We start from the raw sequence: 15,882 nt of genomic DNA on the forward strand, positions 1-15,882 counted from the left end.
TGCATATGCTGGTGGTGGGTTGAAAACCTTTCCGTAATTGAGGGTTCGTCCCCTTTCTGGAGGGTGTGGGTTAAGTAAGGGAGTAGGGGGTGAAATACCAAATATGTGACAAGAAAAAGTTTGCTGGTGTATGCACGTCTGGTAAAGGGATCGTATGTCGAAAGACGACCATGTAGGGGCCCCGGGCCACACATTGGCTGTCGCAATACCGGATCATTCCCTTAATAAGCTGGTCGGTTGCCCAGGTTTCCTGCCTTTTCCTTGGTATCGATGTGCCAAACGACATAATTGGGCAAACCGACGACTTGATAGCCTGCTCGTTTGGCCATTTTGGCAAATCCTTCTGTCTCGGCCTGGTTTTCGAAGGCATAGCATGGGAAGTTGATACCTGAATTTCAAGAGTCAGCATTTTGAATATGCCAGATGGAAGAGAACGAACGGGTGGGGGTATATCGTAGAAGAAAAATTGAAAAGAAAGAAACGTTTACCTGCTCGATGCACATCAGCCTTCACAATTATATTGACGCCTCCAATACCGTCTAACTCGACCTCCTGGTCCTTGTTGTTTCTCCAGTCACCCATTGAGACGAGGTATTCGCGGCCAGTGTCATATTCCTTGTAGCCTTCTGCCAAAATAGTGTCTTTATCAAGACTAGCCGCCAACTTCAAGCCTTTCTCACTTTCTCGCCACGAATTGTAGTCGACTAGAATCTCATATTAGCAAAACAGCACAATCAACACCCCGGTCTCAGGGATCCAATGCGTACATTTTCCTTCGATATCCCTTCCATTCTCGTAGCGATGAAACCAGATATCTATATATAACCCTGTTAGTTGGATTCTATAATAACGGCTTCAAGTGAAAGAAAGAAAAAAAAACAATGACGTACTTGGCACAAGAATATCCTTATCATGCGCAACGAAATCTTCAATGATTCTCTTGGGGCTATCAACGATGTCAACGTCGCGCCAGTAGACCCACGAATGTTCCGGTTTTAACGCCGCACTAAGCAGAAAATTCCGGGCTTTCGCAATCGCTTTTCGTCGTGGCCCTTGCGCCGCGAAACCATGTTTTGAGTTGACCTCCATGCTAACTGTTGCTCCAAAATTCTTCTGAACAATCAAAGCACTGCGGAAGGCCGTCTTTTCAGACTTCTGTATCCGGTCAAGCTCCGCCGATAGAACAGCCAGAGTGTCATCAGCTGAGTCGCCGACCAAAAAGGCGATATCGATCAGGTGATGGGGATAGGTCAATTCGCTGACAAGATCGAAGTACTTATTAAGATACGGAGAGGCATCTCGGAGAGGAGTAACAATAAGGACACGTTCGCCATTCAAGACAGCCTTGGGAGTGCTTGTGACAGTGTTCAAGTCGACAGTTTGGATAGTAGAGGAGTTGAGCTGATAGGGCTCGTGATGGTTAAATAATACTGGCGTTTGGAGATGTGCGTTCCAATCGACCAGTTCATTTGCAGACATTTCTACGGGGGACTTTGAAGGTCCAAAGCAATAGAAACTAAACGAGGAGAGATCACAGATTCCATTAGCATTTTCCATCTTAACCAAAGTAGAGATCATTGCCAGCGAGATATTCACAGAAGTGTGAAGGTCAAAAAATTTTAAGATCCCCACAGGGCAGACAAAGCATACCTCTGCATTTCCGCCGCAGAACTGCTGAGGCCCTTCCATAGCAGCAGCACCAGACCCGTGAGGACAACAGAGATGAGAAATCGTGGCCGGGAGATGACAGAGACAAGAAACCTGACAGGAGGCATTCTGGCCTTGGCCGATTTCCATGTAACACCACCTTTGGGGAGCAACATATCGAGATGGACCTGTGCTCACTGGAGGGAATCTACCATAGAACGGATGACAGTGCGCAGAGGAAGATGGCTGGGGGAGGTGGGGGGAGAGGATTAAAAGGACGCAGCGAGAAGAGGTTGGACCAGTTTCGATTATGTTATCAACGATAAGCTTTCGTCTGCGAAACCCGGATCTTTCGATGCCTCACTCAGCTTTGTCGTCGCCAGCTCGCCAGCTGCGGATGCCCTGGCCTTTCCGTGATTGCGAAGAATGGACAGATGTTATATCGTGGCTATTATTTCTTATCTCTCCTTTCGCCTGGAGTTTGGCAAAAGTCAAGGAGGACGCGAGGTTACGATTAGAGTTGCGGACCAGATTTGTTCGAAGTCGAAGGGGAGATGAGTTGGGAGTATTGAGCGGGAGAATGGGGATCAATTGTCGGGATCCCACTGGGAACAGGTAAAAGGGTTCTAAGGCCGCCAAAACGAGTGAGCGCCAGCCGGAGAGGAGAGGAGAGGAGAGGAGAGGAGGACGAAAGGAAGAAAACGGAGTCGAGGGACGTTGGTTGGATGTTAAAGGGGAATCTGCGTGGAAGGCATTACGAAGCTGCATTCACGTGATTCGGTAAGGCCCCTGCTTGCGGCGAGAGGAAGACGAGCTGTGATTGGCTGTTGTCAGTGGAGTGCTGAGTCAGCTAATATAAAACTGGCGTCTTCAATAGGGGAGATATAAAAACCTTGGAAAGGGAGCTTCCAACTGGGCAACCGTAACAGCTGTTAACTGTCTTAGATAACTGGTGAAGTTCCTTAGTGAGTTTAGTTTAGTTTGCTTATATTAGACGATCAATGACCTAAGTCAAAGTCAAGGCCGGCTGTGGGACCAGGCTGTGGGACCAAAAGGCCCGGGGGGTCCAAGTTTGCTTTTATATAACTCCATACCGCAACTGGAAAGTTGTTTGTCTACCCACAAGGCAAAGCTCAAACTGGCTTCTTTAAGATGAAAGCCTCTCAGTTTGAGCTCGATGGTCTTGTGGCTATGCCAGGCTCCCCGCTTCCCCTCTTCAATATACGTAACTTAATATTCCCCAGGCGAAAAGGTTTTGCAGCTTCAGCCGGTTGGTTCCACTCGTCTGCAGATTGATACCAGCTAGACCAGCAAATATTGCTTTCATTCCCCTGGAAGATTCTGCGGAAGCCGGATATGTACGTCATATTAGACTTCGGGAACCTTTACTCCCGAAGAACGGTGTAATGCTCATGTATAGCATCCGCCAAACAATGCGGCTGCGCAGCATTGATATAACTAACCGCCAAATACTCTCTACATTGTTTTATTTTCTTGAACTCTTGGCCCACATGGCCCAACAGGGCTAGATAAATCTAATCATATAAACCCCATCTCTCAGGGATTGACACAGATGAAAGTCTCCTGGTCTAACTCCTGACCACAGTAGGTCGAACAGGCGCCCTTGGTGGCCCATCGAGGACGACTCAAGAAGATGAACGGGAACCACCCGGCTATTCCCAACATTTCTTGTAGCGACATTTGGATATCCGATAACCAGTTCCTCATAAATGGTAAATACATACGAATTTCATATGCTCATGGAGGAAGAAACCGATAAGAAGCATATATTTTTCTGCCTCCCGTCTCGTCCCGTACCCACCTGGGTCTGAGATCCACTGGAGTTGTACGCATAGTTATTCTGGCTCCAACTCCACACTCGCCTGAACCCCTAAATATATGATATCTCCTCAAAGCCTTGGAAATGGATAGAAATTCTCTCTGGTAAACGCAAATAATTCATTCAATCCGATGTCCACTGGCATATCTCTCAAATCACCCCCATACATGTGTATCTTCTCAATTGACATCAACACCTGATCCCCAAACCGGGTCCATGACATTGGTTTGACAGAATTAATTCCCCAGGAGATATTCAACAAGGAATAGCAAATAGTAAGAAAGATATTACTCAGCAAGGGAAGAGGGGAATAGTTAAACGTGTGGAGAGAAAGAGGGAAATAAAGAGAGGGAGACAGACAGGCTGACTACCCTCCGCCCCTCTCAAAAGCTCCATTCTTCCGAGCTGTTTATTTTTCATCCCCGCCCATAACCTCACTCCCAACACCCTGCCCCCCCCCAAACACTTGTTCTTCCACCATCAAGAAAGACGAGAAGATAAAAGATCATGTTACGAAGTAGAGACCGATTTCTTGTTCAATAATACACAGCAGGCCATGATATCAAAAAAAAAAAAAAAAAAAAAAAAAAAGAAAGAAAGAAAAAAGAAAAGATAAGAAAAGAAAGAAAAGAAAAGAGAAAAAAAGAAAAAACGATCATCTTACTGACCGTACCCTCTTCCCCGTCTCTATCTCCATTCCCGTCCCCTTCCACATTTAGCAAAAGTACCAGACTTCTGAGAAACAATAGATTTCCCCATCCCATCCCATAATCTTAACAAATTACAACTACAGCAGAGAAGTAGAGGGAACTAAGGCCTTTATAAACAGGGCAACATTGCTGTCACTGATGATGATGATGATGATGTCATCCACTGTCTATTTCCCTTTTATCTCCAACTCACAAATCCTTTCTCAGTCACACAGCACACACTATATCCCACCACTATCACTATCATACTCCTGCTCTATAATTCATTCTCAACATCTCACTCCCTATTCCTTTACCCCATCCCTCCAGAACAAGATTATGAACAAGATTATGAACACGGAAGAGGGAAAACTATATATCCCACTCTCAAAGATAACAAAGCGAGGTAAGTGTTCAGGCAAAAGAGAAAAGAGTTTATTAAAAGGGAGAGAGGTTTAATATTACCATAAAAATGTATCTGCCATTGGAAAAGTTGTCAAAAAAGACACACATCGGACCCATTAAGGAATTCACAGGGAAATCAAAGAAAAGAAAAGAAAAGAGAAGGATAATTTAAAATGAAAGAAAAACGCCATTTGTTGTGCAAAGCTACTAGTTATACCAATCCTACCCGACCACAATTCGATCTACAGAGCAAATCCAAGCACACAACCAACCAACGCAAGCAAAGTCATGATGGCAGGAGGCGACAGGGGTCCCATAGCAGCGCCGCTTGGCTTAGGCTTGCCAGGTCCAGAGTTAGTGCCCGTTCCGGTCTGTGGGTTGGATTCCTCAGCTTTGCAAACCCACTCGCCAGCCTTGCGAACCTCACCCTTGAGCTTGTTGCAGTCGAATTTCTCGGTGGTCTGGAGGTTGAATTCGCCGCGGACTTCATCAAGGCTAGGGAGCTCGACTCTGTAAGGAAGGAAATGGTGTTAGTAGTAGTTCGAGCGCATAAGTCAGGAAAAAGGTGGGGAAGGAAGTGGCACTCACTTGGAGATTTTGCCTGTGATATCGAAGGCACCGTAGACGGTCTTCAGCTTGGGAACGCCATCGACGGCATGGAGTTCGGTGTTGTTTGCGATCTGGAAAGCACCTCGGACGGTCTCGAGGAGTGGAAGTGAAATGTTCTTCAGGCCTGAGTTATCAGCGAAGACGAGATCTCCAGTGCTGGTCAAGTTAGGGGCCTGGAGTCCCTCGAAATAGTTGGAGTAAAAACCAAGGAGACCTTGGGTGCTCCGGAGGGAGGGAATTTCGATGGAGGAGACGTTGCGGAATGTCATGTTCAAGGCACGCTCGAGTTTGGGGAAAGAGATCTTGAGGTCCACGTGGTTGGCAGAGAAGCTAGCATAGCCGGTGATGTTGGTGATCATTGCAACATCAGCTTCCTTCAGATGGGGGTTGTTGCTGATTTCCATGTCTCCAACTGTTTCCAACATGATACCCTTCAGGGTAACCAGGTCTGTGTTGGAGATTCGGACGTTCTTGGCCTTGGAAACACCCTTGCCGAACGCGAGCTGCTGCAGGTTGGGGAGGGCTTCGAAATCAAGAGCACCGGCCTCGGTAAGAGACTCAAACTCGAGAGTTCTCAGCTCAATGCATCCGCTAAGCTGGAAGGTGTCGCCAATACTTTCGAGCTGGGATGCGCTCAGGGCGGTCAAATTCTGGGAGCCTTTGGCGATCAGGCTGCCGGTGATTTCCCGAATGCCATCAAGGCTGATGCTGCCCTTGGGAACTTGGGCAGCGATCTCAATGTCCCCATCGACTTTGCTGCAGGAGGAGAGAGCAGAGGCATCTCCTTGGTTTTGAATGACCTTGTTGCCCTTGCAAGCTAGAGTCACGCACACAGCGAGTTAGGTGGATGTAGAGAGTTATATATTTCGAGAGCCAATTGAACCCCCCATTGAGATCGCGGCGGCCAGGAGTATATCGAGCGAGTTACATCGGGGACGCTGGAAATGGAGAAGACGAAAAAAAACAACTCACAGCTTTGCCCAGCTACCAGGCCAGCCACAGCGAGAGCGGGGATGAGATACTTTATAAACGCCATTTGATCTCGTTCGTTATAAAAGAAAAAGGGCGGTGTTAATGGCTAGAAAATGGTTGGTATAGGAGATGTAGAGGAGGACTGTTATCTAAAGAGATTACGTATAAAGGTAGGACAGTCAGTAAGCCGCAAGGGGAACCGAAGAGTGTACGGGATGTTTTTTCTTTGGGGGGATTGACAATGAGACGGAGGGGGGATTTATTTTAGGGAGTGTTTGTGTTGCGTTTCAAGAGAGATTGGACGTGCCGATGACAGCTGGGGTTGGTTGGTTGAATTTTGGGTTGGAGGGGGGATGATTGTGTTTTTATATATATATATATATATATATATATATATATATATTATTTCTTGTTTGCTGGTTGGCATGACAGGAAGCCAGTCAGACACTGTCGACAACACATGAAAACACACACACAACACAGGTGGACACACAGCACACAAACACACAGCAGGGCAACGGGTGACACAAGTGACAAGGCAAAGATAGAAGGATGCCCAGAAGGGGGGCCAGAAGGAGGCCCAGAAGGGGGGGGGTTTACTATTAAACTAATCGCTGATTGATGAATTGAGTGATGATGGTGACGACGGCGTTGGATGGAGTTGGATGAAGTTGATGTTGACGAGGGTATGGATCGGAGTAAAAAGGGAACAGTGAAGGAAGGACGAGAGAAAAGGGAATGAAAGAGCACCTTTAGGGAGAGAGAGTCAGCCTCAAGATTGACCCGAGGGAGAAGGTGCGATTGACGGAGGACGAAGCAAGAACAATACCTAAGCAGGAAGGAAGCAGGAAGGGGCTAACCCTTGGAAGTTCCTTGAATGAGCGAAGAAGAAGGAGAAGAAGGAGGAAGAAGGAGAGGAAGGAGAAAGAAGGAAGCGATAGAAGCGATAGAAGAAAGTTGGCAGTCTGAACAAAACAAAAGAAATGAGGAGAGAGTGGGAGAGAGTTGACTGGAAGTTGTGCGAAAGACTACGACTAACACTACATTACACTACGCTAGGTACCGGTCCTGAGAAACAGGAGACAATCCTTGAACAGTTGACCGTCAGGCACAATTACGATGATTTTTAGTTATGTATTTGCCTCTTTTTTAGCCTTTCGGGGGGGGCATCATCCCTTGGAGCAAAATCTCGGGATACATAAAAAGGTTGGAGGAAACCTTGGGGCAAGCGCCAAGATAGACACGGGGTACCGTATCCAGGTATGATGCTATACCGTTCCTGGTTTAGTGCGGTATCTTACACCCGTTCGCGGCCAAATTACCCGGGAATCCCCAGACGGGGGCCCCTGGAGCCTTTTGGATAGAGAGTTTGGGTCGCCTTGGTAAGTTTTTTACTCCCCGAGATGCGTTGTTGTTTTTGTGTACTTTGTAGTTAGCACATACATCCACAGCATATTCAGCATGCGTATTCAGCAGCTATTATGAAATACACCACGCAGTAGTCAACTAGCGAGTTAACTGGTTACGGCTCATTTAGCATGTTGCAGTGGAACAAGGCAGGGGGCTTTGCTGCAAAGACAGAGCAGTTCATTCCTGGATACTTCCCCTGCATACTCTATCTACATACTATTACGACTCGGATTTGCAACGCAGCAAATTAGTCAGTGAGCCTGTGCTTGACTTGATCCCCCAGAAAGGCACACCCACCACAGAGTTACAAATATAATCCGTATGGAACAATTTCCATTACTTGTTGTCTGCCGCCGCAGTTAGTGCTTCTTTCAGTGGCAAGTTCTTCTCCTCCAGCTACCCGCGGCGTGGCGTTTTAGCCATCTCTTCTCCTCTTCATTCCTCACCCATGCCGCTTTCTGAGACAGTTTGGGCCCACCCGGCCTTGCGTTCTCTGACAGAACAACAGCCCATGCCCGCCCATCATTATGTTAATTTACTATTACCCCATGCAACCCAACCTGTTCATGACATGGCGCTGCTTACAATCTTCCTTCAGGGGGAACATTCCTCAACACAATCTCTTTTATTATTATATTATTGGTTCCATCCTCTCTTCAACTGTCCTTCCCAAGTTCCGCTCTTTTCCTTGCTAACCACCCGAACTGGACTGGACTGGATGTCCGAATGAGATTGACGTCGATTATCACCTCACCTACGTATGCAAGAAAATTTTTGGCTATCTCGCTGGTCCAATGAGGATCCAGCCTCGGTTCGGGGGCTTTGCAGTGTGGATAAAATAATCGGAATTGCTCAATAATTCGATGTTTGTCCCCCAGAGAGGTGACAGTTGGACGTGGATTTAAAAAGAGCTTGTAATGGGTTTAAAAAGTTGGGCCCACTTTTTTAAAACCAGTTAAGTTATGCTCTGCATAGTTTAACCCAGGCTCTGGTCACCTATGAATAACTACATCTCTCTCTATCTCTTCAACCCCACCGCCTTCAGCATTAGGGGTAGGTCAGGGTTAGGGCTGGAGGAATATGATAAATCACCACCATTAAAAAGCATGTACTGCATAGAGATATGTGAGATATGTGTGAGTATGACTAGTGCATGTAGTTTTAATGGGGGTGTCAAGGTGTAAAGGTTTAAACCCTGCTGAAGGCTTTCCATTCAACTCTGCCTGTTCTTTAACCCTCAAGAACTCTGGGCAGGATTTCTAACACTTTTCCGCTTGAATATGAGAAGAAGATTGGGCATATTAAGCTTCACCCGCCGCTCTCAGAGAGTGACGAAGATACCGCCAACAAGGTGTGAAGGATGAACAATGACATTGTTAAAGAGAAACAAATTGGAAATGCAATCACATAGTTAGCTCTCAACGGTGCACTGTTACCCATCAATGGATTTGACGCAATGCCCGGTTTGACTATCATCTCGTAGTTCTCCCAGAAAAACAATCTTCCAAGGATGAAGATTTATATTTTTACCTTTTAATTAAGTTGTGCAGCCATGACAGTGATAGATCAATATCATATCCGGGCGTATAAACTGCCGTGCTGCTGGAGCTGTCAGTGCCTTATCCGAAGACAGATCCTGGGAATATACCGCAGCTCGAGCAAGAATTTTCTTTCTTATTTATTTTTTATTTTATTTTATTTCATGTTTATATATATAAATTTTATTTTTCGGTGGGAGGTCCGGAACTTTCTTCACAAATACATAATATCTTGGACTGGCCGACTTTCAGCCACTGACAAGTCAAGTTTTTCAGCATGGAATACTGAGCTCCGTAGACTTGGAGAGATGAATGACGATAACCTGAAGAGTTGAAACAGGTTTTTGAGCATAGCACATGTACCACCGTCGGGAATAAACAAGAGACGATCCAGGTGATCGTCAGCAGATCGAAATAAAAGTTAACCCTGCTTAGGCCCTGAGCGGCTGGTCCCTGGGCATAATAATAATGGGCTGGTGCCAGTGGCTGATATCAGAATTGTTTCATTGTTGACCGTTGGCCAGAAGATGTTCTCTTGATGTGCTAGTTATCCTCCCTCAATCTTTTTAAGCCTTTGATTATAACCCTGGATGTAACTATGAAATCATGACGAGATTATTTGATTTAAAGCTTATCTAGATATCTTCTTTCTTCTACATCTTCATCGGTAATTACATATGAAGAACAAAAACAACACTAGCTATATTATTACCCGAAAGTATAGCATATTGAGTACTATTCTGAAAAAATACATTCCGAACATCTTCCATTGAAGCTTGAAACCACGGAATCCCGCTAGGTGCGAGTAGCTTCGTACCAACCAACCAACCACCTCAAATCCCCTTTATCCCAGTCGTTGTACGGAAGTACCCCGTATTCATTCAAACGCGCCCAGCTCTGGAACTGACTCACTCGATGTCCATATCCGGGGCAACGCGACGAGCTTGCAGATATCATCACAAACAAATCTTGTAAAGAACACAGGGTGTCATGCTAATTTATATACTCGGACGGCCTGCGAGAAAATAGCTGTTTATATCTCAACATTTTATATCCAACTGGCGTCTGGTCTGCGACGAATTGAACCGGTTAAACAAGTACCGCGACTGCTTGTTCAAATCAAATATATCTGACAATATTATTTTACATGATCTTCTTCCATCCATCCTGGCCAGAACAGCACGGTCGGTTCTTTTCATTGAATTCAAACCCTGGACTCTGATTCACATGGCCCCGAGACGATCGGCCCGGGTAAGCGCTATAACGCAGCAGGCTGCGTTGGAAAAGAACAACGTACTGAAACAACAGCCTCCGAAGAAGGAGAAGAAGACTTCTCAGAACAATGGCGTTACAAAGAATAAATCTACAAAAGCTACCCCAACACAAACTGGCGGGAAGGGGAGGAAAGTATCTACTTCAAAAGCCACAGCCGCAGTTTTAGTCCCATCGACAGCAGACAGTGAAGCCTTCAAAATCCCCGACATCCCACCCGTCTCAACCCCCAAACGTGCACGACCAAACAGCACAAACACAGGAATAGACGCAGGGAACCCCAACCACCCAGCCCCGCCCCTCGACCGCCCCATAGACCCACACCTCACCAACGCAATCCTCCGCACCCCGCGCGGAAGCCATCTAACCGCCTACCCAGTAGAGAAGCCTTCAGATGCAGCCACCCTATCCCCATCTAAATGCAGCGGCCGCCTCCCCCGCCCAACAACGACCACAGGCACCGTCCTCGAAGAAGCAGTTGCACATCTGATAACCGTAGCACCGCAACTGAAGCCCGTTATCGATAAGCATCCGTGTCCGCTGTTTTCCCCCGCGGGACTGGCGGAGGAGATTGACCCGTTCAACGCGCTTGTCAGCGGCATTATTGGGCAGCAGGTGTCCGGGGCGGCGGCGAAGAGCATTAAGAGGAGGTTTTTGGGCTTGTTTGGGTGTCTTGATTGTAATGGTAATGCCGAAGCAAGTAATAACGGCGTGAACGCCACCGAGAAAGGCGTCGGAGAGGAGAAAGAGAGGGCGGAAATGCGCTATGACCGCGACGACCACTTCCCGACCCCCGCACAGGTAGCTGCATGCGGTGTCGCAACGTTGCGCACAGCGGGTCTCTCGCAGCGCAAGGCGGAGTATATCCAGGGGTTGGCGGAAAAGTTTGCCAGCGGCGAGCTGAGTGCGCACATGCTGCTGCAGGCGAGCGATGAGGAGGTGCTGGAGAAGCTGATCGCGGTGCGAGGACTGGGGCGGTGGTCTGTGGAGATGTTTGAGTGCTTTGGGCTGAAGAGGATGGATGTGTTTTCCACGGGGGATTTGGGGGTTCAGTGAGTTTTCGATGCTTCCTTTGTCCCTTTTTCTTCTCCTTCTTCTTCTTCTTCTTTTTTTCCGCTTTCATTCCATATATCAGTCCCTCCGCGTTTTAACTCCCTTTTACTTCTGCAGAAGAGGAATGGCCACTTTCGTCGGCCGCGATGTCAGTAAACTTAAAACCAAAGGCAGTGGGAAATTCAAGTACATGTCCGAGAAGGAAATGCTAGAGATTGCGGCGCCATTTTCTCCGTATCGGTGAGTGCTCTACAACTCCTCCTTTTTCCCGCCTAGCCCTCAATCCCTTGGGGGAGGGGGTTGGGTGATTGGACTGATTGGTTCATGTGGCTGAACTTCTGCTATTTATTTGCAATTAGGAGTCTGTTGATGTGGTATATGTGGCGAATTGAGAATGTGGATATTTCGATCATGCAGTGAAGTTGGAGGGGTAGGTCGAGCTGAAGGATTGAACGGGATATAGGGGATGAATAGTTTGCATTGCGTTTTGTATTTGGATATATTGCTTTGGCGATGCTGTGTCCCATGCTGTTATTATTAACCATCTTACCAATATAATTGAATATATTCTTCATATAGATACATACCCGAGAGGCATATCGCTCACCACGCCATCTTGTCGACTTACGCGACTCCCTCCTTGCTTAAATGCTTGGACGATATCAAAAGAAAATATATCCCATTCCATCTATGTAGTATAGAGTATATTACCTGTACAGAACAGCAGTAGAAGTTATTCCTGAAACATGCAACCCCTAATCAGACAGCCACAGCAACAGCAGCGACCAATTGCCATTCGCAAATCACCCAGGTAGTTGATTTCCGAGTCTAAAATTTAAAAAGCGGTGATATGGAGAGGAGCTATTTCAAATTTCGTACATTCTTGTCTCTCAGCCAGCAATTTCAAAATTCCAGCGACATCACACACCTCCAACTCCTTTCATCAACATATATACATTTTATCGCTTGATGACAAGGTTATCAAGCTCATCCCGTTCCTTGTTCTCACGTTCGATCTCTCGGATAATGGGGCTGAGATATTCGACGTCCTGAAATTTTGACAAAATAGCTCTATTAGTTTCCATTGTTTTTGGGATAGTGGACCGTTTTTGAAAAGGAAGAGGGAAGAGTGGGTGCAAGTTGCGGAAATCAATGGAAATATTTTTTTTATTTTTATCAACCAATAAGGAATCGTTTGATTCAGATTAGGCAAGGAGGGAGAAGTTATTTTGGGTGGGAGGGATTATTAGGCTCACCTCTTCTGGCTTGGTTTGCTGTTCGATAGGGAGGAGCTGATGTTCGATTGAGCACTGTTTGGGTATATATGTAAGCGAAATCGATATCTCCTTCCCCTCTCCATTGATTTTTATCCATTGACAACAAGACAGAAGTGATTGAAAAGAAGGCTAGACAAAACTGACCTGGAATGCGCGTCGGATGCGAAAGACACGGTCATAAGCTTCCTTGGGAGGAAGCCTTCGAATTGCCAGCTGGACGGTATCGTTCTCTTCAGGGATCAGGTCATCGGCTCTGTATGGATGCAATTGAGAGGTGTGTCATTTGTCAGCACTTTCATCGCGGTCGATCAATCAAGTGTCCATCTTCATCACAAATATATCGACAAAATGACATTCCCCCCCCCCTCCACAAAGATTCCCGTGTTGACTCCCTCATCCCACTCTATCTGTGCATACACAGCATCAGGTATAATTACCTCAGTCCTAGTTGTCTGTATCCAGAAGCATTGGCATGCCAGTTGGCGAGTGGCATCAGCAATCGCTTGAGCCATGGCCGTACGTTGATATAATTGATGAGGGAGGGCGCAGACATGGTGTAGAGGGTGGAATCAGCAGTCGAAAGGTGCAGTTGGGGAATCTGAACGGCGCAATTTTGGCGGCGGCACAGACAGTGTAGTAAAAGGTATATACTCCGTCCTGTTTGTCTGCGTGGGGGATGCGATGGGATGAGGTTGTGGAAAATCCAGGCTCGGACCACTCTCGGCGAGACTGACCGCCTTTGGATTTGCCGAGTGTCTCGTGACCGAGCAACTTCCGTCCCTCCTCACTACAACAACCAATACAACTGCTATACATCGGCTTAAACTCCACCTCCTTCACATATGTGTTGGTTTCCACTCATTACAGCTGTCGCCAATTCTGGCTGCTATTTCCTCCTCAATCTCTTGCCGCTGGGCTCCCCGTCTCTCTCTCTCGGTGTGTTCCTCTCAACTGTGGCATGTGTATGGTCGACCGATCGCTGAGTTGCGCCGCTCCTGCACGGAGCCGTGAGGGTAGCGAACCCCGCAGGCGCTGCAGTTAAATAGACTATATTCACGCCAAATTCATATCTACGGGCCCGAAAAGGGAAACTCTTTAGATACCATTCTGCAACCTCATGGTGAGCGCTCTGCGACCCTCTGCAAAAAATAAAATACAATTAATTGTATTACGGGATCCGACGCCGCAACGGCATCGAGACGCGGCGGCCCGGTTTCACCGGCTTATTTCCATGTTGCGACAGTGACTATAAAATTTTTTTTTTTGAGATCCATCTCCCTTCGTTATCCTAAGACATAATGACTCTGGGCCGCACCAATTCGTCAAGGACTGTAGGCGGCTCGACATCGCACCAGGGGATTTCGCCGGACCATCGACAATCAACAACTCCTGGATTACATGTCGGTGCCACTCCACCGCCAGGGTCATCGCTCTTGAAGAGTCTCCAGATCTATTCCACACGGATTCCACAAGCATATATTACGCCGTTTTGTGGGGCTAGTGCCGGTGTCGCGTCAGGAATCGTGACATGCCCCTTGGATGTGATCAAGACAAAATTACAAGCGCAGGGAGGGTTTCAAGTACGGCGGAATGGCAAGTTGGTGGAATCCGGGACCCTATATCGCGGGATGGTAGGAACGGGGAAGATGATATGGCGAGATGAGGGTATTAGAGGGCTGTATAGAGGGCTGGGACCGATGCTTTTGGGATATCTTCCAACGTGGGCCATGTATTTGACGGTTTATGATAGATCTAGGGAATATTTCTCCAAAAGCACAGGTTTGCTCTATCCGTTTCCTCTCTTTCTTCCTCGATTTACTTGCTGGTGCTGATGTGTCGCCCTTATAGACAATTGGTGGTTGGCCCGAGGATACGCATCAATCACAGCAGGAGCGTGTTCGACCATAGCAACAAACCCGATATGGGTGATTAAAACAAGACTCATGTCTCAGAGCTTCCGACCCGCAAGTAATGGATATCGAGCCCCTTGGTACTACAAAAACACTCTGGATGCTGCACGCAAAATGTATGCCAGCGAAGGTATCCGTGCTTTTTACTCTGGCCTCACACCCGCCCTCCTTGGTCTATCACATGTCGCCATCCAGTTCCCACTGTACGAATATTTCAAAATGGCTTTCACCGGATACGGGATTGGTGAACACCCCGACGCCGGAAATCCCCACTGGGCCGGAATCAGTGCCGCCACTTTCCTCAGCAAAATATGCGCAAGCACAGCAACATATCCCCACGAAGTCCTTAGAACCCGACTGCAGACACAACAAAGATCATCCCCTGCCTTTTCAACTGAAGGAATCGCTTTTAGAGGTGGCCTCGAACAACCGCAGGATCATGGCCGGCCACCAGGCACTGGTGCTGGCGCCTCATCCTCGGATGGGATGCCTAACCGACCCCGATATCGCGGTGTGATTCGCACATGCCAAACAATCCTAGCGGAAGAGGGCTGGCGCTCCTTTTATGCTGGAATTGGAACGAATTTGTTCCGTGCTTTGCCATCCGCTATGACTACAATGCTCACATACGAATATCTTCGGAACATTATCCATTGGATGCAACATGAAGGTGAAGTCGCTCTAGCTGCAAGCGAGGACAAGTCATCGGTGTATTGACAACGTGCATTCTGATCGAATTTTCTGGAAGATTTAAATCTATGTTTAAACTTATAAACAGCTCAGGGTCTCTCATAAGGGAGTTTTTAATACAGCACGGAGCAAAATGCTCGAGTGCATCATCTGCCATTGCCGATACCGAGAAATTTATTCTGGACCAGTTACATATGTCTATGCATCGCAGCCAGCCTTGCCATTCTTGCTGTGCTTTACTTATTACCATTCCCCCCTACCGATCTCTCCCTTTTATTATTACCTTTCTGAATGATAAATCTGACAACCCTAACCCTACTTCAATTTACTCTCTACGCTCCCGCCTTTAAAAACCTCATCCACTCCTTCCTACCTACCTCCCGACCTCTTTCATACCTTTTCTATCGTCATTATGTCATATCGACTAATGATTTTGAATGTCCATTTCCGAACGGACAATGGAAACTTAATAAAGACGTGACACATCGGGGCATTTCTCTGGCGTTCTTTTTTATCTCACTACATACACAAAAGCCAAATCTGGAGCGTGGCAAATGTGCTTTGCAAATC

General features: G+C 47.0%; 5 protein-coding genes across 5 annotated transcripts; 2 read left to right on the forward strand and 3 right to left on the reverse strand.

Annotated features, from left to right (window-relative positions):
• Positions 1-221: 221 nt before the first annotated feature.
• PADG_04497 (uncharacterized protein) lies at positions 222-1,823 on the reverse strand (the record flags this gene model as incomplete). The annotated part of the gene is made up of 5 exons (XM_010761715.1): positions 222-388; positions 489-704; positions 768-815; positions 891-1,516; positions 1,651-1,823. 5 exons carry the CDS (start codon positions 1,821-1,823, stop codon positions 222-224), a joined length of 1,230 nt encoding a protein of 409 aa, XP_010760017.1.
• Positions 1,824-4,823: 3,000 nt separating this feature from the next.
• On the reverse strand, positions 4,824-6,226 carry PADG_04499 (uncharacterized protein; the record flags this gene model as incomplete). Its single annotated transcript, XM_010761716.1, has 3 exons — positions 4,824-5,091; positions 5,170-6,007; positions 6,163-6,226. The coding sequence occupies 3 exons, from the start codon at positions 6,224-6,226 to the stop codon at positions 4,824-4,826; spliced, it is 1,170 nt and encodes a 389-aa protein (XP_010760018.1).
• A 4,111-nt stretch (positions 6,227-10,337) lies between these two features.
• PADG_04500 (DNA-3-methyladenine glycosylase II) lies at positions 10,338-11,855 on the forward strand (the record flags this gene model as incomplete). Its single annotated transcript, XM_010761974.1, has 3 exons — positions 10,338-11,434; positions 11,553-11,675; positions 11,795-11,855. The coding sequence occupies 3 exons, from the start codon at positions 10,338-10,340 to the stop codon at positions 11,853-11,855; spliced, it is 1,281 nt and encodes a 426-aa protein (XP_010760276.1).
• Positions 11,856-12,394: 539 nt separating this feature from the next.
• PADG_04501 (ubiquinol--cytochrome-c reductase subunit 7) lies at positions 12,395-13,265 on the reverse strand (the record flags this gene model as incomplete). Its single annotated transcript, XM_010761975.1, has 4 exons — positions 12,395-12,484; positions 12,692-12,745; positions 12,857-12,965; positions 13,150-13,265. The coding sequence occupies 4 exons, from the start codon at positions 13,263-13,265 to the stop codon at positions 12,395-12,397; spliced, it is 369 nt and encodes a 122-aa protein (XP_010760277.1).
• Positions 13,266-14,010: 745 nt separating this feature from the next.
• On the forward strand, positions 14,011-15,339 carry PADG_04502 (uncharacterized protein; the record flags this gene model as incomplete). Its single annotated transcript, XM_010761717.1, has 2 exons — positions 14,011-14,491; positions 14,561-15,339. The coding sequence occupies 2 exons, from the start codon at positions 14,011-14,013 to the stop codon at positions 15,337-15,339; spliced, it is 1,260 nt and encodes a 419-aa protein (XP_010760019.1).
• Positions 15,340-15,882: the final 543 nt, after the last annotated feature.

This window comes from Paracoccidioides brasiliensis (assembly GCF_000150735.1).
Source record: "Paracoccidioides brasiliensis Pb18 unplaced genomic scaffold supercont2.5, whole genome shotgun sequence".
NCBI classification, from domain to species: domain Eukaryota; kingdom Fungi; phylum Ascomycota; class Eurotiomycetes; order Onygenales; family Ajellomycetaceae; genus Paracoccidioides; species Paracoccidioides brasiliensis.